The following is a 23,228-nucleotide window of genomic DNA, read 5'->3' as shown; positions in this document are numbered from 1 at the left end:
TAGGCCGTGTTTGATAAACCTCCCTCCTCTTCTCCTCTTTTCTTTATTTATTTTTTATATCACATCAATTATTTGTTATTATTATTATTCAAATAAAAAATGTCAAACTTCTTTCTACTTTATATCACATCAATCACATTTTATTCTTATTAAAAACAAAAACAAAAAAATTCAACACAAGGGTTACCAAACAAAACCTAGTCTATAGACTCTATACAAGGACTCAAGCTCGGAGGGCCATAATGGCAGCATTGTAAGTTAATAAGACAAAGTATGACCAGACTTTTCGCATTCTACTTTGCAAATGTTTAGCTAATTAAGAACAACATTTTTTTTATTTTAACTATCTATTTTTCTAAGCATTTACATCTTACTCAACATTTTAGTTATTCATTTTCACTATTCTATTAATTTTATTTTATTTTTTTGTCTATTTTTACTATTTTCAAAAAGATAAATAATCAAATTGATTTTTTTTTTTAATTAATTTAACTCATGTATTGTTGAGCTACCACTCAACAAGTTCGTTGAGCATTGAAGCATCTAATCAAATTTAGCTAAAGTGACTAGCCGAATGAAGGTTTTTTTTTTTTTTGTTTTATGTATATATATATTTGCTACGAGGCTAGTTAAAATAACCTTTTAGCTAGGTTAATGTGAGTGCTCTCCATTGATATCATTTGCCACTTTTAATTTCATAGACACAAAAACAGAGTTTTTCGCATGATTACGTATGAGCTGCGTGCAGTCCTATCCGAACAAATTTGTTGAGCACTAAAACAACTAGTCAAATCTTGAGCCAAAATGGCTAGCCAAATGAAGAGTTTATATATATATATATATATATACTACATGACTAGTTAAAATAACCTTTTGACTAGCTGAATTTGAGTTATCTCCATTAATAACGTCTGCCACTTCCTCACAGACACAAAAATGAAGTTTTCGCATGTGTATGTGTTACATTCCTATATGTTAGTTAAGGCTTTAAATTGTTATTAGGGAAAAGTAAACTATTACTCTTTTCTCAATGTGTCATCAAATTGTGTCAATGTTACCACCCCCCACTCCTCCCCGCGCGAAACTACCAAAAAAAGTTTGAATGAGATAAATATATCCTTATAAATTCAAAGAAAAAAAAACTAAATTAAACTATTAAAAAAAAATTAGTAAACAGTGTATATAACTAAATTTAAAGTAAACAGTGTAATCATGCTTAAAAATCGAAGTTAAAGGTTGGGCTTAGCTCATTACTGTAATTGTAGGGTTTTAGGGTTTTAAGGTTTAGGTTGTATCTTTTCTAAGTGGATTAATTTTCAATATCAGTAATGCAATTTGAGTCATAACTATTTGAGCTATTGGTAACCAACATTCCCTTAATGTCTATCTCTACAAAACTTGTTATATCAGAAGTACAACATTGTCCATCTGATTTCGCGTTCACGTGTGAGATCTTAATTTTGTTATGGCAGAATTAGTATGGTTGTGTTTATTGATAAGTTAGATAAGTTGGAAAATATGTGTTATTGTCATAGAGACAATTATTATTATTAATATTATTATTATTTTTCATTTGGAACTTCCTTTATAAAACAATGTTTATATGTTAATCCAAGGTCTCACTGCTATTTCTGATGGTACTGAAATTTATTCATGATTCATGTTGTGAAGAATGGCAGGAGTTGAGATAATAAAATTAGGTGTTGGATTCTCATGGCATATATTATTACATGTAGTCTTCTATTATTGCTTGAAATATTGTCAAATATCTTAATTTTTATTGTTTTAATTAACTTTTTTTTTTGTGGTATTTTCCAGGATACGGTGTTTTGCAAGTCTATCCTTAACGAATTTGCTAGCAAGATGAATCTAGAACAAACTACTTATGGCACCGTCAAGCGAGATGGTTTACTTCCTGTTTTCATATCTTCTTTGGTTTTCGATGCTGTAAGTTACACCAGTGAAGTTGGTAGAAACAAGAAAGAAGCTGAATAATTAGCAGCACGTGTTGTTATTGTATCTCTCCTAGGTCTCATTTTTCTCTACAATCAATATGGATTTTTTTTTAATCTATTCATTTAATGTGTGCTCTTATCTTTTGTGTAGCTAAGTATTTGAAATAATATAATTCAGGTAGTTCTGGGTCAGGAACACTTCTTTATGAGATAATCAAGTCCAAACACAAACCCTATACTCCTTCGGATAAAGTGAAGGACCAAAGCTATGTCCATAAGAGTCCTGGATCCTAGGGAGCAAGTGTAGAACAAATTAATGCCATGCACCAGAGCGCGAACATAGGACAAATTAATGTCATACCTCCAAAGGCAAGCCTATGACAAATTAGTGTCATACCCGGAGTAAGTGTTTGACAAATTAGTGCTGCACCGTAGGGAGTACAAACTTGCTACAAAACCTTAATTTCATGCATAAACAACACTCCTAATCACTACAGAAACTCTAACACATGTCATCTACCATGCACAAGCATTACTGTTAGACCTAAATTCATACGTTGTTATAAAATATTAAAGCATTTTAGTTATCATTATCATAATCAAGCCCATTTGCGAAACTTACAAAATAAGTGTATTAGAACGTGGATTATTGTGTGTGTTAATGCTGTTTGCCATTTAAAACAAAATCAAACCTTCAAGATCTATAGTTCTCATGGATGGATCTACTTTCTTAGAATACAAATATTAACTTTAACTCGTGTCATTAGAAAACAACTGAGCATATATAACTAAATTTAAAGTAAACAGTGTAATCATGCTTAAAAATCGAAGTTAAAGGTTAGGCTTAGCTCATTACTGTAATTTAAGCATGATTACACTGTTTACTTTAAATTTAGTTATAGACACTGTTTACTAATTTGTCAAACACTTACTCCGGGTATGACACTAATTTGTCCTATGCTCGCGCTCTGGGGCATGGCATTAATTTGTTCCACACTTGCTCCTTGGGATACAGGACTCTTATGGGCATAGCTTTGGTCCTTCACTTTATCCGAAGTAGTATAGGGTTTGTGTTTGAACTTGATTATTTCATAAAGAAGTGTTCCTGACCTAGAACTACCTGAATTATATTATTTCAAATACTTAGCTACACAAAAGATAAGAGCACACATTAAATAAATAGATTAAAAAAAAATCCATATTGATTGTAGAGAAAAAGGATACCTAGGAGAGATACAATAACAACACATGCTGCCAATTATTCAGCTTCTTTCTTGTTTCTACCAGCTTTGCTGGTGTAACTTACAGCATCGAAAACCAAAGAAGATATGAAAATAGGAAGCAAACCATCTCGCTTGACGGTGTCATAAGTAGTTTGTTCTAGATTCATCTTGCCAGCAAATTCATTAAGGATAAACTTGCAAAACACCGTATCCTGAAAAATACCACAAAAAAAAAAAGTTAATGAAAACAATAAAAATTAAGATATTGAACAATATTTCAAGCAATAATAGAAGACTACATGTAATAATATATGCCATGAGAATCCAACACCTAATTTTATTATCTCAACTCTTGCCATTCTTCACAACAAGAATCATGAATAAATTTTCAGTACCATCAGAAATAGCAGTGAGACCTTGGATAACATATAAACATTGTTTTATAAAAGAAGTTCCAAATGGAAAATAATAATAATAATAATTGTCTCTATGACAGTAACACATATTTTCCAACTTATCTAACTTATCAATAAACACAACCACACTAATTCTGCCGTAACAAAATTAAGATCTCATACGTGAACGCGAAATCAGATGGACAATGTTGTACTTCTGATATAACAAGTTTTGTAGAGATAGACATTAAGGGAATGTTGGTTACCAATAGCTCAAATAGTTATGACTCAAACTGCATTATTGATATTGAAAATTAATCCACTTAGAAAATATACAACCTAAATATTTATGTTCTAGCAGTTTAGCAAAACTTTACAGTAGTAAACTGAAAAGATTATCTTGATAATTGAATTAACCATATCATATTACAAGGCAGGCAAGAAGGATATTTCTATCCAACAAAATGGTCCAAATTCAATGAAATCTAGACATAAATTAATATGAATCCTTCCCGAAATTTCATGGCTGAATCAAGCTTGAATGGATGAGCCAAGGCTAATAGCTGGTTAAATAGATTCTATGCTGAACATAAAATGTGAACTCCTATATGAATTCAACAGAAAGGGCTAAGGCAGTTGCCATTTACTTAAGAAAGCTTTGAGCAATTACCTAATCCAAAATATTAAAAAGGACATACACCAACAAGCAATCTATATTGGTTGTAAGTGGTTGAAAAATGAAAGCATAAATCAAGTAAACCATTATGAAAGAAATGATGCAAATTACCAATGCCAAGAAAATGTGAATTTGGTTTGGTACTATAATGGTTGACCTCCTCACTGATATGGCAGTAATGCATGCTCCTATAAATTTAATTAGATATTTTTCCAATAAGGAATATTGGCTTTAGCAACTAAAATAGTATGGGAAAAGGACTTGAAAACAACTTTGAGACCATGGTTTTACTAGGAAAGATAATATAACATCTAAAAGATTGAACTAAAGAATATTACAATTTGATCCAAAAAGGAGTCACTAAACATTCAAGGTCTAAATCTACAATCACACTGCAACAAGCCATGAGTAATGAGAGGACATCAATCCTCCTTGATCTTTAGCAATATGCCCTCCAGTGCAAGTTTGGCAATATCCTGTTCGGCTGCTTTTCGATGAGAAAAAGTATGTAGAAAGGTATAACTTACTCCATCTATCCAAAAATTTGGCCTAAATTGAGGTGCATGTTGGGATCATTCATTGATAGTCTGGTATATTGGTAGTGGAACTCCAGACCTTTAGGTATATTCGTGTAGCCGATTCTTATACTTCAAAATCTTTAGTGATATGCCTTCCAGCACAAGTTTGGCAACATCCTGTCCAGATGCTTTTTCGATAAGAAAAAGTATGTGCAGAGGTTTAGCTTACTCCATCTATCCAAACATTTGACCTAAATTGAGGTGCATGTTGGGATCCTTCATTGATAGTCTGGTATATTGGTAGTGGAATTCCAGACCTCTGGGTATATTCATGTAACCGATTCTCATGCTTCAAGTGTTCTGAAAGACCTAAATCAAAAATTTGATCCACATAACATTTAGCCATTACTTCTCCACCAATAATAGCATAACAAATTCAACCAAAATATTGCCGATACTATATACGAATAATGTTAATTTGAGAGGCACATTGATAATTGGGTAGTAGTTTAAAGGGGGTGTGTGTACTTTTCCTCTATTATTATAAGAGATCAATAACTGATTCATTTAAGGTTGAGCTCAAAAGCTATTTATTTTAGATTGTTGTTATCAAATATCAACTAGCTAGCTAGGCCAAATAATTTTTTTATTTTTTTATTTTTTTTTTAAAATGTGGAGGTTGATGCCAGCAAAGGTGAAATTATTCTAAGAACTTTGTGTCATTGATTGTCCTTGTCTTTAAAGAGTTAACTGTCGAGGCTTTTCTTTGTATTTTGGTAGGAGTAATATTTAAAAAATTTAGGGTTTAGTGATCATCGATCAATTGATACTCGTGGCACACTGATCAATCGATTTAAGGATCGAACGATCAATGTGCACATGCTAGGTTTTTAAAAGAAAATTTTAGAACTATGAAGCGATGTATGGCTCTATAAAAGGACCAATGATAATCCCTTGGTCATATTTTCGCCATTTTTGAGAGCTAAACCCTATGGTGTGTGTGTGTGTGTGAGAGAGAGAGAGAGAGAGAGAGAGAGAGAGGAGGACGAGGAGGAGGATTTCTTGGAGACCTTGCTTGGAGAATCTCTACAATTACAGTAATGAGCTAAACCCAACCTTTAACTTCAATTTTTAAGCATGATTACACTGTTTACTTTAAATTTAGTTATATATGCTCAGTTGTTTTCTAATGAAACGAGTTAAAGTTAATATTTGTATTCTAAGAAAGTAGATCCATGCATGAGAACTATAGATCTTGAAGTTTGATTTTGTTTTAAATGGCAAACAGCACTAACACACACAATAATCCACGTTCTAATACACTTATTTTGTAAGTTTCGCAAATGGGCTTGATTATGATAATGATAACTAAAATGCTTTAATATTTTATAACAACGTATGAATTTAGATCTAACAGTAATGCTTGTGCATGGTAGATGACATGTGTTAGAGTTTCTGTAGTGATTAGGAGTGTTGTTTATGCATGAAATTAAGGTTTTGTAGCAAGTTTGTACTCCCTACGGTGCAGCACTAATTTGTCAAACACTTACTCCGGGTATGACACTAATTTGTCATAGGCTTGCCTTTGGAGGTATGACATTAATTTGTCCTATGCTCGCGCTCTGGTGCATGGCATTAATTTGTTCTACACTTGCTCCCTAGGATCCAGGACTCTTATGGACATAGCTTTGGTCCTTTACTTTATCCGAAGGAGTATAGGGTTTGTGTTTGGACTTGATTATCTCATAAAGAAGTGTTCTTGACCCAGAACTACCTGAATTATATTATTTCAAATACTTAGCTACACAAAAGATAAGAGCACACATTAAATGAATAGATTAAAAAAAAATCCATATTGATTGTAGAGAAAAAGGATACCTAGGAGAGATACAATAACAACACGTGCTGCTAATTATTCAGCTTCTTTCTTGTTTCTACCAACTTCACTGGTGTAACTTACAGCATCGAAAACCAAAGAAGATATGAAAACAGGAAGCAAACCATCTCGCTTGACGGTGCCATAAGTAGTTTGTTCTAGATTCATCTTGCTAGCAAATTCGTTAAGGATAGACTTGCAAAACACCGTATCCTGGAAAATACCACAAAAAAAAAAAGTTAATTAAAACAATAAAAATTAAGATATTGGACAATATTTCAAGCAATAATAGAAGACTACATGTAATAATATATGCCATGAGAATCCAACACCTAATTTTATTATCTCAACTCCTGCCATTCTTCACAACAAGAATCATGAATAAATTTCAGTGCCATCAGAAATAGCAGTGAGACCTTGGATAACATATAAACATTGTTTTATAAAGGAAGTTCCAAATGAAAAATAAAAATAATATTAATAATAATTGTCTCTATGACAATAACACATATTTTCCAACTTATCTAACTTATCAATAAACACAACCATACTAATTCTGTCATAACAAAATTAAGATCTCACACGTGAACGCGAAATCAGATGGACAATGTTGTACTTCTGATATAACAAGTTTTGTAGAGATAGACATTAAGGAAATGTTGGTTACCAATAGCTCAAATAGTTATGACTCAAACTGCATTACTGATATTGAAAATTAATCCACTTAGAAAAGATACAACCTAAATATTTATGTTCTAGCAGTTTAGCAAAACTTTACAGTAGTAAACTGAAAAGATTATCTTGATAATTGAATTAACCATATCATATTACAAGGCAGGCAAGAAGGATATTTCTATCCAACAAAACGGTCCACATTCAATGAAATCTATACGTAAATTAATATGAATCCTTCCCCAAATTTCATGGCTGAATCAAGCTTGAATGGATGAGCCAAGGCTAATGGTCGGTTAAATGGATTCTATGCTGAACATAAAATGTGAACCCCTATATGAATTCAACAGAAAAGGCTAGGGCAGTTGCCATTTACTTAAGAAAGCTTTGAGCAATTACCTAATCCAAAATATTAAAAAGGACATACACCAACAAGCAATCTATATTGGTTGTAAGTGGTTGAAAAAGGAAAGCCTAAATCAAGTAAACCATTATGAAAGAAATGATGCAAATTACCAATGCCAATAAAATGTGAATTTGGTTTGGTACTATAATGGTTGACCTCTTCATTGATATGGCAGTAATGCATTCTCCTATAAATTTAATTAGATATTTTTCCAATAAGGAATATTGGCTTTAGCAACTAAAATAGTATGGGAAAAGGACTTGAAAACTACTTTGAGACCATGGTTTTACTAGGAAAGATAATATAACATGTAAAAGATTGAACTAAATAATATTACAATTTGATCTAAAAAGGAGTCACTAAACATTCAAGGTCTAAATCTACAATCACACTGCAACAAGCCATGAGTAATGAGAGGACATCAATCCTCCTTGATCTTTAGCAATATGCCCTCCAGCTCAGGTTTGGCAGTATCCTGTTCGGCTGCTTTTCGATGAGAAAAAGTATTTGGAAATGTATAACTTACTACATCTATCCAAAAATTTGGCCTAAATTGAGGTGCATGTTGAGATCATTCATTGATAATCTGGTATATTGGTAGTGGAATTCTAGACCTTTGGGTATATTCGTGTAGCCGATTCTTATGCTTCAAAATCTTTAGTGATATGTCTTCCAGCGCAAGTTTGGCAACATCCTGTCCAGATGCTTTTTCGATAAGAAAAAGTATGTACAGAGGTATAACTTAATCCATCTATCCAAACATTTGACCTAAATTAAGGTGCATGTTGAGATCCTTCATTGATAGTCTGGTATATTGGTAGTGGAATTCCAGACCTCTGGGCATATTCATGTAGCTGATTCTCATACTTCAAGTGTTTTGAAAGACCTAAATCAAAATTTGATCCACATAACATTTAGCCATTACTTCTCCACCAATAATAGCATAACAAATTCAACCAAAATATTGCCGATACTATATACGAATAATGTTAATTATTTAAGCATAAATAACAATATACAAATATTTTGGCATTTTCTAATATCACATGATATCTTAAAGGGTAGTTCCAAAGGCACACAAAATGCTTAATATGAATAACAATATAAGTGACCTAGCCTGCAACTTAAGCATAATTTAGTACATCGAAAATAGAAGAAACACCAATTTTAAGCTCTATTTAAACAAGTGAACTACCGAAAATTATAGCCCTAAAAGCAAATTATAAGCAATGTCCTTGTGAGCTCTAGTCCTTCTCTTTTGGCATCTTTGCTTGGCTGCTTGTGCAAGATTCAGCTTCGGCATCTTTGGAAGCGTCTCTCAAGCTTGAGGTGTCTTCTCCGGCTCCGGTTCACCTCTTTTCTGGTGGTTCCTCCTCAAGGGTTGTTGAGGTAGGAGAGAGGCTACATCTTTCTTGTCCAATGGCGTTGATCTCTAAGCCATTCTACAATTATTATAGGAAGGCTAGGGAAGGTCGAGTTGTGAAAATGGATAAGCATTTATTTTCTATTATGTGATGGCGATGAGGTTAGATTTTGCTGGTGGGATTCCTTTTCCTCTCTCAGGTGCCACTCCTAAGTCAGAGCTCCCTTTGGAGTCTAAGCTAGTGCAAAGCTCTCGGGTGCCACTCCTTGTTGACAATGCAGCTTCTGTGAGGGATGTTATTAAGCAAATTCTTCTACTGAGAGGTTTCTTACGGAGGGATTTTCTCAACTCGAGTTTGGCCGGGCAAGTTTCGCCTAAAGTGTCGGTTGTGTCGTCGTCAACTCTAGTTGTTAAGGAAGATGAGGTGGTAGGGGTTCCCTCTTATTTGGGTCGTTGCGTCTCTCCACCAGCTGAAAAAGGTGAGGACCTTAGGGTAAATGGTTTGCTCTCGAGTCTCAGAAGTGGTCGGTTGGTTTTGATCCTTCCGAGGAGGTTGTTGTGTGGGATCAGAGCGATGAGGTATGGGATGGGGAGAATGGTGTTTTCCCTTTCCCTTTGGGTGTTTGTCCGCCCGATATACATTTGGATTGTGCAGAAGATAGTGATGAGGATGAGGTTCCGCTTTTGGCTATCCTGGATGCCAGCGTTAGCGAAGAGGAGTTTCATCGGGAATCAATGGTTGCCCGCCAAAAGACTAAAGGTAGGAGAGAGGTGTTGAAAAATGGGCACTAGACTTCCAAATCTAGCCAACTTTGCTAAATAGTACCTTCCGTCCATGTTGTCTGTCTCTTTGGACGAAAACAAAGTTACTTGCAATGCATATGTTGATTATAAATAAACATTCTGTTGATTATATGCATATGATGATGAAATAATATTTGAGATGTGATCATGACATGATGATTGTGAAGTGAATATGAGTTAGAGAATGAGTATGAATATGAAATGTGAGAATAGTATGATGTTTGAAATGTGATTATGAATTGTTGTTTGAAAAATGATTAGGAAATGTTGATTTGAGATATGATGATGAGATGATTATTGAATTGTGAAAATAGAATGATGTTTAAAATGTGAATTTAATATGACAATGAGATGATGATTGAGTTGTGAATATAGAATGATGTTAGTTTGTGAAAAGAACATGAGAGATGATCAATGTGTACATGAAAAGAGAAAATGAAAAAAGGATATGCGAAATGAAAGAGAAAGAAAGTGAAATGAAAGACCACTGGGCCGCGTCCCATTTAGCAAAGTAAAGTGAAAGACCACTAAGATGCATCCCCTTTGGTAATGTGATGTGAAAGACCATTAGGTTGCGTCCCCTTTGACATTAAGAAGTGAAAGACCACTAGGTTGCGTCTCCTTTGGCACAACGAAATGAAAGTTAATAAAAAATGTGTAAAGTAAAATGACAAAAAGTAAGACCATTGGGCTGCGACCCCTTTGGCACTAGAATGAGATGAAAGTATAAGTTGAGAATGTATAGTAAAGTGATCATGTATAGTGTGATGATAATGATGTTGAGTATGAATAGCAAAATGATGATGTATGATATGTTTATGATGTTTCAAATGTTATGATAGTTGGCATGCTTAGAAATGTTTATATGCTTATGATTTATTGCGAAAATCAATGTGTATTACATTCTTGAGTTGATGGACTCATGCTTTCATCTATGCTGGTGTGACTAACATCACGATCGTGTAGATGCTAATGTTTTGGCTGCAAGTACCACAGACATCGACGATGACCTTGTGGCATACTATTTGGGATACTACGACTGAGGCACCTTCGCTAGGGTCGTAGATGGGTCGGACTTGGATAGTCCACTTTTGTTGGTATTTTGTAAATGGCTCATATCGTATGTGACACGTATTTTTGTACAACCATACTTTGATGTATACAATGTTTTAATTAAGCTCTAAACATATAGACATTTAAATAACTTTGAATGTTATAATTAACATTTGATAGTTTCATAAGATATAATTTTCTCTGCATAAATGTTATTCGCTGCATAAATGTTATATTCTGATATATCAGGTACATATCATGGAATATGTGCTATGAGTTGGCTTTGTGACTTATTGTTATGCTACTGTGCGATTCCATTTTTTGTATATATATTAAAAAATGGGTCTTCACATAAATAGTCTTTTTTATTATAAAAAATTATATATGAATTACTAAAAGTAAATTTTATAAGTTCACAAATAGGAATTAATGTATTTAATTAACTCGAACATAAAATTTATTAATAATTAAGTAACTAATAATTAATATAAACTTATAAAAAGTATAAACAATAATAATATTTATTTTATATAAGGGATGGATAAGATTTTGTTGGACCCCTTTGCAAAACCTTTTCGCTCCAAGCCCAAGAGTTAAGAAGCTCTTCCTTGAGCTTCCCTCATTCGAAGCACCTGTGCCCTTGTAAACATTTATTTGCCTCATTTTGGTTTCCATTCTCTATTTTCCTTTTAGCTTCAATAGTTTTTTTTGTTTGGGGTTTGGATTTTAAATCTACCATAACCAGTCCATGGTCCACCCATACAAGCCATGTGGCTCTCATCCACCATCTCCGACTACCTCTTCTTCCATCGACATCTTTCGTCACAATATGTGTATGCCACGCACTACCATAGTGTGCGTGTGGTACATGTGCCACTACCATCCTTTATTTATTCGGGTAGATTTCATGGATCTTTTTAATCCGTACTCCTTCAACTTTTTTCTAGTGGAGCCTTTTGTTGTAAAGTAGATTCTAAATTAAGATGTAGACCGCATGATACACTAACTTTGTTGCCATGTGTTTCATAGTTCAAGGTGTGGACTCGTTATCTATTTATAGACAAGACTGACAATTTTCAACACAGTCTGCAAACCCGACATGAACCCAACACGAAATTAGCGAGTTAGAGTTTAGTTAAAGAGATTGAATTATAATTGACCTATATAATTTTATATACATGTCTCGATATAACTCGAACACAACACACAACACTTAAACTTGCACCATGAGCTGCTGCAACTAGCACTGCTAGTAGAATTCCCGCATCCTCCTTCCATTTTTGAGAATCTTCTTCGAGGCTGTGAAATGAATTGGTGCATGGATAATGTTATCTTGCTAGTCTTTAACTTGGTTTCTGTAATTTTTTGTTTTTTATTTATTTTTTGTTATGCTTTTATATAGTTCTTTATTTATCTATTAAAAAACAAGATTGTGTTGTTTCAAAAACTATATAAATAAAATAAAATTTGAATAAATTATTTCACTGATTCGGCTCCTATTCGAAAATCAAAACGAACAAAAAAAATAAATGAATCAAATTTAATAAACAAATTATTCTAATTTAGCTCCACTCAGGCTTGCCCTAATCCTAATTCAACCTATCGCCTACTCTCTCACACTCAATTCGATTCAAACCCCTCTTCATCGTCGCCACGCAAATCCCTAATTGAGACCCCAAACTCGGAATTCTAGAGCGAGAGAGAGAGGAAAAGGGCACAGGTGTCGAAATGCTAGGTGGGTTGTACGGAGACCTCCCTCCACCCTCTTCGGCGGAGGAAGAGAAGCCGAGCAACGCCACCGTATGGTCGAGCAGCGCCAAGATGGCGCCGCCGACCCTCCGCAAGTCGTTGTCGGTCTTCGCACCGCCGCAGACCATTCTCAAATCCCAAACCAAGCCCAAGATCACCGCCTCGGCGCCGGCACAGCCGAAGATCGCCATTTCCTCGATAGTGCCGGCGCATTCCGTAGTGCCGGACGACACAGCTCAAACGGCATTGGTGGGCGTGACTTCGACGGTGATGGAGGAGTACGATCCGGCGAGGCCGAACGACTACGAGGAGTACCGGAGGGAGAAGAAGAGGAAGGCCATGGAGGCGGAGATGAGGAGGGAGCTTGAAAAGAGGCGGCAGCAGGAGGAGGAGGAGGAGAGGGAGAGGAGGGAGAAGAGGGAGAGGGAGGAGAGGGAGAGAGAGAGGGATTACGGAGATTCGCGGTTGAACATCTCGGGTGAAGAGGCGTGGAGAAGGCGGGCGGCTATGAGCGGGGCAGTGCCGAGGTCGCCTTCGCCGCCGAGCAGTGGAGACGGGTTTAGCATCGGGAAGTCAGAGACGGTCGGGTTGGGCGTAGGCGCGGGCGGGCAGATGACCGCCGCACAGAGGATGATGGCGAAGATGGGATGGAAGGAGGGGCAAGGGCTTGGCAAGCAGGAGCAGGGGATTACTACTCCTTTGATGGCCAAGAAAACGGACCGGCGAGCCGGAGTGATTGTGAATGCTAGTGAGCCGAAGCAGGATAAGAAGGTGAAGAGTGTCAACTTCAATGGGCCACCCACTCGGGTTTTGCTGCTTAGGAACATGGTATGCATATGCGTCTTAACTTCTTAATAAACTTGGTGCCATTTTATATAAGAGCTTGTTTGGAACTTCAATTATGGGAGTTTGAAATGCACGTTTTCACTGAAGATGCTAGAAAATTTGGTTAGCTAACATTTCGAATCTTAAGAGGGATTTTTTTATATGTTTGAAGTGTATGAACTTTTTATGTGCTTGTTTATAATGCCACTGCCAATAAAACCCACTTTCTGATTCAAAGTTTGCATCAATTTGTTGAAGCTAGAACATCTCAGTTTCTTTGTGCTGCTCATTTGTTGCATTTAGTTCCCATTGATTCTGCCTAGCGGTTTATAACAGTAATCTATGTCAGATAGGAGGTACCTTTAAGTATGATGCTCTAGAGGGTTATATCTTGATAATAAGTTGTTCAAGTAAATGATCGGATTATATTATATTATTTTCTCATAATCATCAGTTTATCTTATGATTCCAAATTTCCTATCTTATCCACTTGGCATACACCCCAAACATTCTGATTCCATGTAATTGCTTGCAGTTGCCAAAAAGTATTGTATGTTGTCGAAGTAGGGGTTCAATAAGAGGGCCAGTTTAATCTTGTATGGTCAACATGTAGACCATTCCTTTGCCTAGCTGGAAACCATGATACTGGTATAGGGCCTAGTTAGATAATTTGAGGTTCCAGAGCGCTTTGGTGTACTCATGTGATGGTCATGTGCTAAGGTGTGATTGTGTGGTGCCAATGACATATAGTGTTGGTAAGCTAGATTGGGCTATTCTTAGTGTTGCCCAGGCAACATCTAGACCCTTTTTTTGCCTATCCAAGGTCCATGGTGTTTATATAAATGATTAAATCAGTATTGGTAGTCAAAAAATGTCTTAACATTGCTAAGTATGATGCTTACTAAGCATTATACATAAAGATCATTAATTAATATGTGGCCGTTGCAAACAGACAGATGGGTGTGGGATAGTTGCGTATTCACTAAACTTCCTTCATGCTTTGATTGGGTAGGAAATTGAAGTATTTCCAGCTATGCTAATTTGGAAATCTACAGAGCCTTTAAGATCTCTCTCCTCCCCATGTTAGTGGTGCTAGGTAGATTCTTTTTTGATAAGTAATCTCAAATTTATTAAAAAGCACAAAGGCACAACCCAATTACACAAGAAAGTATACAAGAGATACACCTAGCTAGCAAAAGAAAAAAGATCAAGAAAAATATGAAAGCCAAGAATATTAAAATTGAAGGCAGCTTTCCAGTGTGACAAACTAATGGATATTAATATTAAGTTTGACAAACTTCATTTGTCAAAAAAAAAAAAAATGTATGACAACTTCTTACTTATCTTTCTAGTTAGGTCATTCATTTTGTATACTTTCGGTGTACTTAGGAGCGTCTTACGCTTTTAATAAGACTGATTATCACTTATCCAAAAAAAAACTTATTGAGTTTAACATTGCTTGAAATTAAGAGATGGTAAATAAATTGTGGTGAGTTGTAACCCAAAAGTTTAGGAGGTAGATTGTGTGGTTGATTGCATATCGCACTGTTGATGTGTAATTCAAGTGGGCCAAAATCCTGAGTAGAAGTGAAATTATTAGCTGAATTTGATTGTCAGGACAAAAGCTTCATTTCATTGAAATCTGAGAAATAAGATAAAACGCAAACAAGAAAGAGCGAATGAAAAGGAGATTTGCAAATCATTAGGTAATTAATTCATTTTCTTTTTCTTTCTTGCTAGAATGATAAGGGAAAAGAGATTTGCTAGCTTGTACAAAACATCAGAAATAGGGCAGGAAACCATAGACTTTGTGTACCGTGGAAGTGGATAATTAGGGGTCTATAAAAGAAAAAGGCTCTCATGCCGGAAAAGTTTACCTAATTGTATGAGAAAGAGAAAGGAGTAGTGGGAAGATAGAGGGGGTTGGGTTAGCATCCTTCCAGGAGAGGTCAAACCAATCCCCAACTCAATTTCTTCAAATTAGTCAACATGTAGACCTCAACCAACTATTTTTTTAAGTGTACTGCCAATCTAACTTTTGGCCGTGTTGAGCTTACTTTATACAAGCTTAGGCTTATGTTTTTGAGATCATTGTATACTTAGAATACTGCTTTAGCTGCTTCATTGTTGGAAGACTAGAGGACGAGGTCACTCCGAAGAGGCCATCTAGAAAGTTATCCCTGTACTATTGATGTGGAGCATTTGGAGAGAAAGAAATCGGCGCCTATTTGAGGATTGAGAATCTAATGTGCCGTGTTTAAAATCCTCCTGATGCATGACACCAAACCCGAGCCACATATCACATGTGCATAGAGACGTGAACATCAGAGGATGCCCAATCCATGAGCTTGTGATTGAGTGATTGGGAGTTGGATCATTATTGGGCTTTCATTAGTTTGCGTTTTTGTTTTATTGTTTATTTTTCAGACTGGGTTCATTATTTTATTTTGGGCTTTATCTTAATTTTAGGGGGCCATTAGCCCAAGTTTGGTTAGGATTAGGGTTTAACTCCTAGTCTATTTAAGCCTAATTTTCTATTGTATTGAGCAGCTTATGATGAATTAAACTTTTGATCGACTGTTGTCGTCTATCTTCCTTGTTTTTCGTCTTTACTGAGCTTCTCTCTCGTTTATTTTCTCTTCTCTTAGCTTTTTCTTCTCTTCTGCTTCTCTTTTCAAACTTTCATCTCAATTGCTTGTTTGTCCCGCATCAGTTTGGTATTAGAGCCAGGTTTTTGATTGTTCTCCATAAGAATCAATGATCAACAATGAGTTTACACCAGAATCTCCCACACCGGAATCCACCCACACCCAACCAGCAACCACCGCCGTCCAAAAAAAATCAAACGAAACAGAATAAACCCATCAGCCATACCGATCGCAAGGAACCCACCCACCAGAATCCACCCAACACTGCGCGCCGCCAGTCAACACCAAACCCACCACCCGCAACTTGCATCCACCCTCACCCAATCGCTGCCGCCACCCAACGGGAAAAAAACAATGCGCCACAGCACCCATCACACGGCTGCTCCACCTAGCAACCAGTATCCCAGACACGCTGCCACCCACAAAACCACTGCGCCTTACACATGCCGCCCTCCTCTCCACTAGACAGTACTGTGACGACCACAGGGTCACCTCACTGCTGCCTGTCAGCCTTCTCCGCAGCAACCCACTACCTAGATAGTCCCGCGACAGCTGCCCACAGGCTCTACCTGTCGCTTCACCAGCAAGGCCATGAGCTCCCTTGCGTCGCACCACTTGCAAGTCGCTCCATTTTTCTATAGTTGATATTTTAGAAGGCTATATGGCTTTGTGACAGAAAAAGAAGATACTATAGGGAATTTTGTTGTGGACAACGAGTCAACGTAAGGAATATAAAAGAAGCAGAACACGTTTGTTTAGTTGTTTGTTGTTTATAAAGTGAGGCCCACAGTAACAGAGGCAACAAGGCAGTTTAGGAGCCCACATCTGTGACCACAACAACCCATCCCAAACAGTGTTCCCAAAGATCTGTCAGTGTGAGATTGGTCAACTTTTGAAGTTTCAGATGCTGACTTCCTTTTCTTGGTATATTACACTTGCTATTTAAAATTATCATCAATATTTCTTTGTGCTTGGTGAATTGTCAAAAGAAAAAAAAGAGCCATCTAGTCTGCATCAATCTGTCATGGATTCAACCCAATTTGAAACTTTTAGCAAATATTTACTAGACCAACTAAAGAGCATCCAAAACAAACTAGAAGACCTCAACAACCAAATGAGAATCACCAATAGTTTAGGTCAGCGAAGGAGTGGTCTTGAAATACTCAAAGTGGGTATGGTAAGGTGTGTATCCGAACAACCTACAGAGTTTTTTGTAGATTCTCAAGAGGAGCCACCAAAAGAGAAAAGTTATGGGCTCTCATACGACCTTAAGGTTGTCAATTTCTCTGAACTTTCCAACCTACTTTATGATCCCGTCAATAGGTCTACAGGCATGAGTCCACTTGAAGTTGTGCATTGTCCTAAGCCTAGGAAACCTTTAGACATTTCCCCGATGTCCTTGCATGCTCGAGTTTCTAAGTCAACCAACACAGTTGCACGGCATGGTCATGATTTGCATGATGAGACTTGTAAACAAATTCGAGCAAGTCATTCCCAATACAAAATTGAAGTTGATTTATGTTAGCATCTCAAGGAATTCAACAGTTGGAGTGATGTCATGGTCCAGATTAGATTCGAACAGTGTCCATTTGGATCCATTTGAAAAGCACAACCTCATAGTGCCAGACCTTTCAAAGTGTTGCGGTGGTCTAGGCCAAATGTGTTTTGTCATTGATGTTCCGCTTGTTCCTGGTATTAGCTCCACATTTATTTTAGGGGAACTAGTTGCTAATACAGTTCGCACCATTCTTCCATACGATTCTTTTGAGGAACTTCCCCCTTTCCCCAACACCTATCCCATACATGATCCTGTACACCAACCTGCTCACCAACACACGATCTGAATGCTTGCCACCCCACCGGAGCTCGGACCGCCCTTTGAAGAGTTCACATTGATACCCAAAACCAAACCCGGAATGACCTACGAGCCGGATCACGTTTTCACCCTCCAGATGGGTAAAGGGGTTGGGCCTGGTTTATAAAATTCGACCCTTTTGATTGACCCACCAACAAATTAATGGGTAGCTCAGTGGTTCACACACAAGGGGCTCATCCTTGGAAAGAAGAGCCAATTCTGAACCTGCCACACCAGTCTTATCTGCACCACACACATCAAACCCATCCAAATTAGAAGAATATGCTCCACCCAAACAGCTAGTGTCACCCACCCTGGCCTGTGCTCTTATTATTTTCTCCTTAATCGACTGACCCAACTTGTTATCCAACTGTGATGAATCTTTGTCTAATTCACAACCAGCCAGACCCAAAAATTGCCCTCGATTGGCGGTTCAACTCCAGGTGCTAGCATTTTGTCATTTGGTGAACATTCAACAAAAGCATCACCGTTGACAGAACTCGCACTTGGTGGCTGAGGCATAAAAATAATATTTTGTACTTGACTGCCAGCGGTTTCTGAGATAGGGGGTTGAGGTTGCTGTTGCTGTTGCGGTTGAATATCCTCTGGCAAGATAGGCAAAGCACCACCAACAGCCGAGCAATCAATGTAGATCTCCACAATTCCTTTCCCCTCGCGAAGTTGCATGGGCTCTGCTCTAGAACCCTCCAGCAAGACGATCTGAATGCTTTCCTCCCCACCGGAGCTCAGACCGCCCTTCGAAGAGTTCACATTGATACCCGGAATGGCGTACGACCCGGACCATGTTTTCACCCTTCAGATGAGTGTGGCTTTGGATTGGGCCTGGTTGATAAAATTCGACCCTATTGATTGATCCACCAACAAAGTAACGGGTTTTGGATCTACAATTATCATGCGCGGGATTGGGCAAAATTCTGACAGGCTCACTAAAAGAACCAGACCCAATGTGGCCCAGGCTTACATTTGTGCTAGCATTTGTCATTGGAGCCGACCAAGAGTGATCTAGGCCCATATTGAGCTTTTTAATCAAACGGTCCAGCTCCTCTTTCTTAGATTTGTTTAATCTTTTAAAATTCAGATTGCAACTCCTCATTACACTTTTTTATTTTTTTTACAGAAATAATTCATTTCATTGAAAACCGCATAGGGGCGCAACCGTAGTACACATGATGTATACATAGAAAATCCCCCTTACATGATAAAGAAAAACAAAAATCCACAAATTCAAAAATGTTAAAAGAATGAGAGATATTATACACCTCTGTCCAACTAAAAAGCGATTCGATTAGGATGTTCTTGAGCTCTTCCTTCGTCTTCTCACGATCTTCGAGACATCTAGCATTTCGCTCTCTCCATATACTCCACATTAAGTACAACGGGGCTATCCTCCACACATCTAGAACTCCTTGTTACACATTGCATTCACTTGAGTCTTTCTCCTTTTCTTTTAAAAGTAAATAAAGCTAGTGCCAGACCAAACACATTAAGAACTTGATCAACCTGATTTATTGAGGTTGGAATGTCTTGGTTTGGTTTTTGGGTTGACGCATTCTGAGTTGCATCCTTAAAATGGATTGCTTTAGGAGCACTTATTTCTCATTCAGTCATGTGCAAGTTTTCTTCGAAACATTTACTATTTCTGTAATACGATGATGACAAAGGAAACAAAAATATAAGAGCAAATAGAAACTGTTTGAACATTATACCATTGCAAAAATGATGGTTTTTTGTACTGTGGCTGGGGCAGCAAGGATGATGGTCACTAGGATACTTTTCCAAGGCTTCTTCAACGTAGCTGGTAAAAGCTGTTGCGATAGTTCTTGGGTTTCCTTACCATCTCTTTCACCTTCTTGTAGCTTTATATTTCTTCATCTTTTTCATCCACTTCCTCATTTTTTTAAATGTTATTTATTATTCTAGCAAAGGAAGTTGTGGCTTTTTGTCAACTCTTGATGTTGTACCACCCTTTTTCTAAATACTCCTCCTTTTTCACATATGAAATTGTTTATTTGCCTCTTTATTTTTAATTTTTAATTTCATTGGGATACTTCAACAAGGATGAAATATGAATTACTGAAACCCTTCTCTCAACTTTGCTTTTGGGCATTATAAACTTATAAGATAAGAAGAAGATGGAGTTGAAGTACAGATTATCAACACAAGCCCATTGTCTTATAGGATCTTACAATTTAACAATGATGGATAAGGTTAGGTAGTTGGAATAGGATGTATCTTTCTTAAAGGGGAGGGTTTGATCTTATTAGAATACTTCGTGTTGTCTTTTTGACATATGCTACAATCCATATATCTAATAAAAACAGTCAAGATGTGAGGGAATAGAGGAACAGGGCAAAAGAGAAGACAGGCAACTGCTGTAGCAGGTCCAACTAGCCAATATCATAGAAGCAAAGACAAGCAGTCCAAAATCGCCATAGCAGCTGTTGCCAGCCACTGTTAATGCCCGTAACTATCATTTCTGCAATGGCCAGGACAGTTTGTGTTTGCTCGTTGCCATTATCACCAACTATTTATCCGAACATTTTGTCGGCTTATAGAGCCTTAAGGACCAACAAAAGGGAGGTTATGTATTGTGGTAGTGAATGGGGTTCATTATCCAATAAGAAACTTGCAAATTACCACAAGTTAAGGTCCTCGGCTCCTAAAGCACTATGCTTTATTGTTCAAATTTCGATGTGGGCTAGACTTCCTTTGTTTTAATACACTTACATCTACAGCAACGCATGCATTGGTATGCATGAGCCATGTCATCTTTTCTGCATGGTAAAACACAGATTTCTGTATATTTAGTTATTAATTTCCTTTAGTCTTAGAACATATGGTAAAATTCTTAAGTTTTAAATTATTGGTTCTGATTTCTCTTCCAATTGGGCCATTTGTTCCTTCTTGGGTTGAAGACCTGATCATAATTTTTTTTTTCCTTTTTGTCTTTTGTTTTTTTGACGGAACTAGCAAATTACAATAAACTAGGGTTGAGCAACGACCCCATCGAGTCGGTACTCGGCCCATACCAACTCTCTCCTCAGCAGGAGTCGGTAGGCAGTTACCTGCCTAAATTCATTAACTATTATCACATCAAATAAATAAATATTTTTGTAACCAAAACCTCATTAATTCTTTTGTGATAATTTATACTATGTTACCTGCCTAAACATATATACAGAAGCTGCAGAAATGGAATAGCTGGAGATATGGGATTATGTCATGCCATATTTCATTCATTTCCAAGGGAAATAGACGTATTTTGTTGATATATTCCAGCAGTGGCATTTGCATATTTTCATTATTTGGCAACATTGGTATCTCCCAAAATTAGTCTCATTCTCACACCCGAACATATAATTCTTGGTGACTATTCTGTGGAACTCTTTGTCTTGGTTGTCGGGAAAATGTAGATTTGTAAAATGCAGTTGGAAAACCCTCTTCAGTTTGTACTTGCGGCACGGATGTTAATATTTTGTTGATAGTTATACCTCATTTTCTAAAATTGGTTGAGTGGCTTCATTTTTATATGGCTCAGTGATGTTGACAACTCCATGCTAACCTGTTACCTATCTTCCATCCTCTGATATTTCAAAAACTTGGGCAGGATCGGCCCAGTGCCAGTTGTAACCTATTCCCTAGAGTGTTGATAACTAAACTCCATGGACTCAATGTGTTGTATAATTATGTTTATCTTTTTCTTTTCTACCTTTATTTTGAAAAATAAATAAAAAGAAGCATTTTACCCTTTCTCTCTAAATTGATGATGTAGCAATGAATCGATTTCAAACATTAAGCATTAACTTATTAGTAGTCATAGTAGAAAATTGTGGTCTTGTGACATTTGTTGTCTTCATGCAATTTTTTTTTACCTGGGTGCTGCTTTAATGAAAGATGAGAATGGCTAAATATTTTGTCTTGAAGGTGGGGCCTGGTGAGGTTGATGATGAGCTAGAAGATGAGGTGGCTTCAGAGTGTGCCAAGTATGGAACAGTAACTCGGGTTCTTATCTTTGAGATAACAGAGCAAAATTTTCCAACCAATGAGGCAGTCAGAATATTTGTTCAGTTTGAGAGACCAGAAGAAACAACCAAAGCACTTGTTGACCTGGATGGTCGCTACTTTGGAGGTAGGGTGGTTCGTGCCTCATTCCATGATGAGGAGAGGTTCAGCAAGAATGAGCTGGCTCCAATGCCAGGGGAAATCCCCGGTTATACATAAATTGACTGTAAGTTTTTAGTGCAAGCTAAATGATCCTTGTCTAGGGTTTGTTGAAACAGATGAGATAGCAGACTAGGATTTTGATTTTCACTGGAAATGTGAGAAGAGTTGTCCTGTGTTTGTTGTTGTAAGTAGCATTCAAATTGAGGAGCACAAACGAGGGGGGCATGTTTGTCAGCACTCGTGATCATCAAATCTTAACAATTAGCCTGCTCATCATTTATCTTGATTCGATTTTGTGCCTTGGAAAAGTAAGACTTCATGAATTAAGTTATGATTTTGTTGGGCGGAAACTAGATTAGGAAATTATCAAGGCAGTCCCTTAGACGTGAAAATAATTTATTTCTAATGGTTGGTTTATTACAAACCATTGCCAAAATGGTATTGGATTGATCAATTTTTAGTGTCATGTATATTCTTGGAATCTTATTAAGAGCTCTCTCTCTCTCTCTCTCTCTCTCTCTCTCTCTCCAAATTGTTGCTCATTCTTGTCCCTGGAAGCTGCATAGTTGGAGTATATCATGTTTCTTCGGGTCAACAAGATTGTTTCAGTCGTTGATTCAACTTCAAATTGTTGGCAAGAACTCAGGAAATGGCCATCCCAAGCTCTCTCTCTCTATCTCTCTCTCTCTTGGCAAGCAATTTTGAAAAGCAAATTACCGAAAAGAGATGTTGGGTAAAGGAAAATAGGAAAATCTTTCTTGTTTTAAAGTTGGCAGAATGTACAGGAACAGTACAAAGTACTTGTTTTCATTGCCACCAGTTAAATCATTTGTCTTTCATCAAAGTTACTATTCTCAATCTCCAGCAAGAAAGTCATTCTATCTTTTGCTTGAAGTTGCTTCCAAGAATTTTTTGGATAAAAAAAATCGAAATATTAAAAATCAAAAAAAGACAAAAATGGCCGAGATGCATGCACTATTCACTAAAAGGAAAGACCCACTTGTCTGAGTAAGTAGCTAAACAAT

General features: G+C 36.8%; 1 protein-coding gene and 1 pseudogene across 1 annotated transcript; one reads left to right on the top strand and one right to left on the bottom strand.

Moving 5' to 3' along the window:
* Window positions 1-3,213: 3,213 nt before the first annotated feature.
* Window positions 3,214-8,635, bottom strand: LOC133869099 (double-stranded RNA-binding protein 1-like; annotated as a pseudogene).
* Window positions 8,636-12,470: 3,835 nt separating this feature from the next.
* Window positions 12,471-22,515, top strand: LOC133868549 (DNA-damage-repair/toleration protein DRT111, chloroplastic). The gene is made up of 2 exons (XM_062305473.1): window positions 12,471-13,518; window positions 21,964-22,515. Exons 1-2 carry the CDS (start codon window positions 12,670-12,672, stop codon window positions 22,258-22,260), a joined length of 1,146 nt encoding a protein of 381 aa, XP_062161457.1. The 5' UTR covers window positions 12,471-12,669; the 3' UTR covers window positions 22,261-22,515.
* The last annotated feature ends 713 nt before the right edge of the window (window positions 22,516-23,228 follow it).

Source organism: Alnus glutinosa, chromosome 5, assembly GCF_958979055.1.
Source record: "Alnus glutinosa chromosome 5, dhAlnGlut1.1, whole genome shotgun sequence".
NCBI lineage: Eukaryota > Viridiplantae > Streptophyta > Magnoliopsida > Fagales > Betulaceae > Alnus > Alnus glutinosa.
This window is presented reverse-complemented; position numbering and strand designations above follow the sequence as displayed.

Excerpts from the sequence above, each read along its gene's own strand:
- LOC133868549 (XM_062305473.1), top strand. The coding sequence starts at position 12,670 with ATGCTAGGTGGGTTGTACGGAGACCTCCCTCCACCCTCTTCGGCGGAG. Across the intron at positions 13,519-21,963 it reads TTTTGCTGCTTAGGAACATG|GTGGGGCCTGGTGAGGTTGA; the intron begins GTATGCATATGC and ends TTTGTCTTGAAG.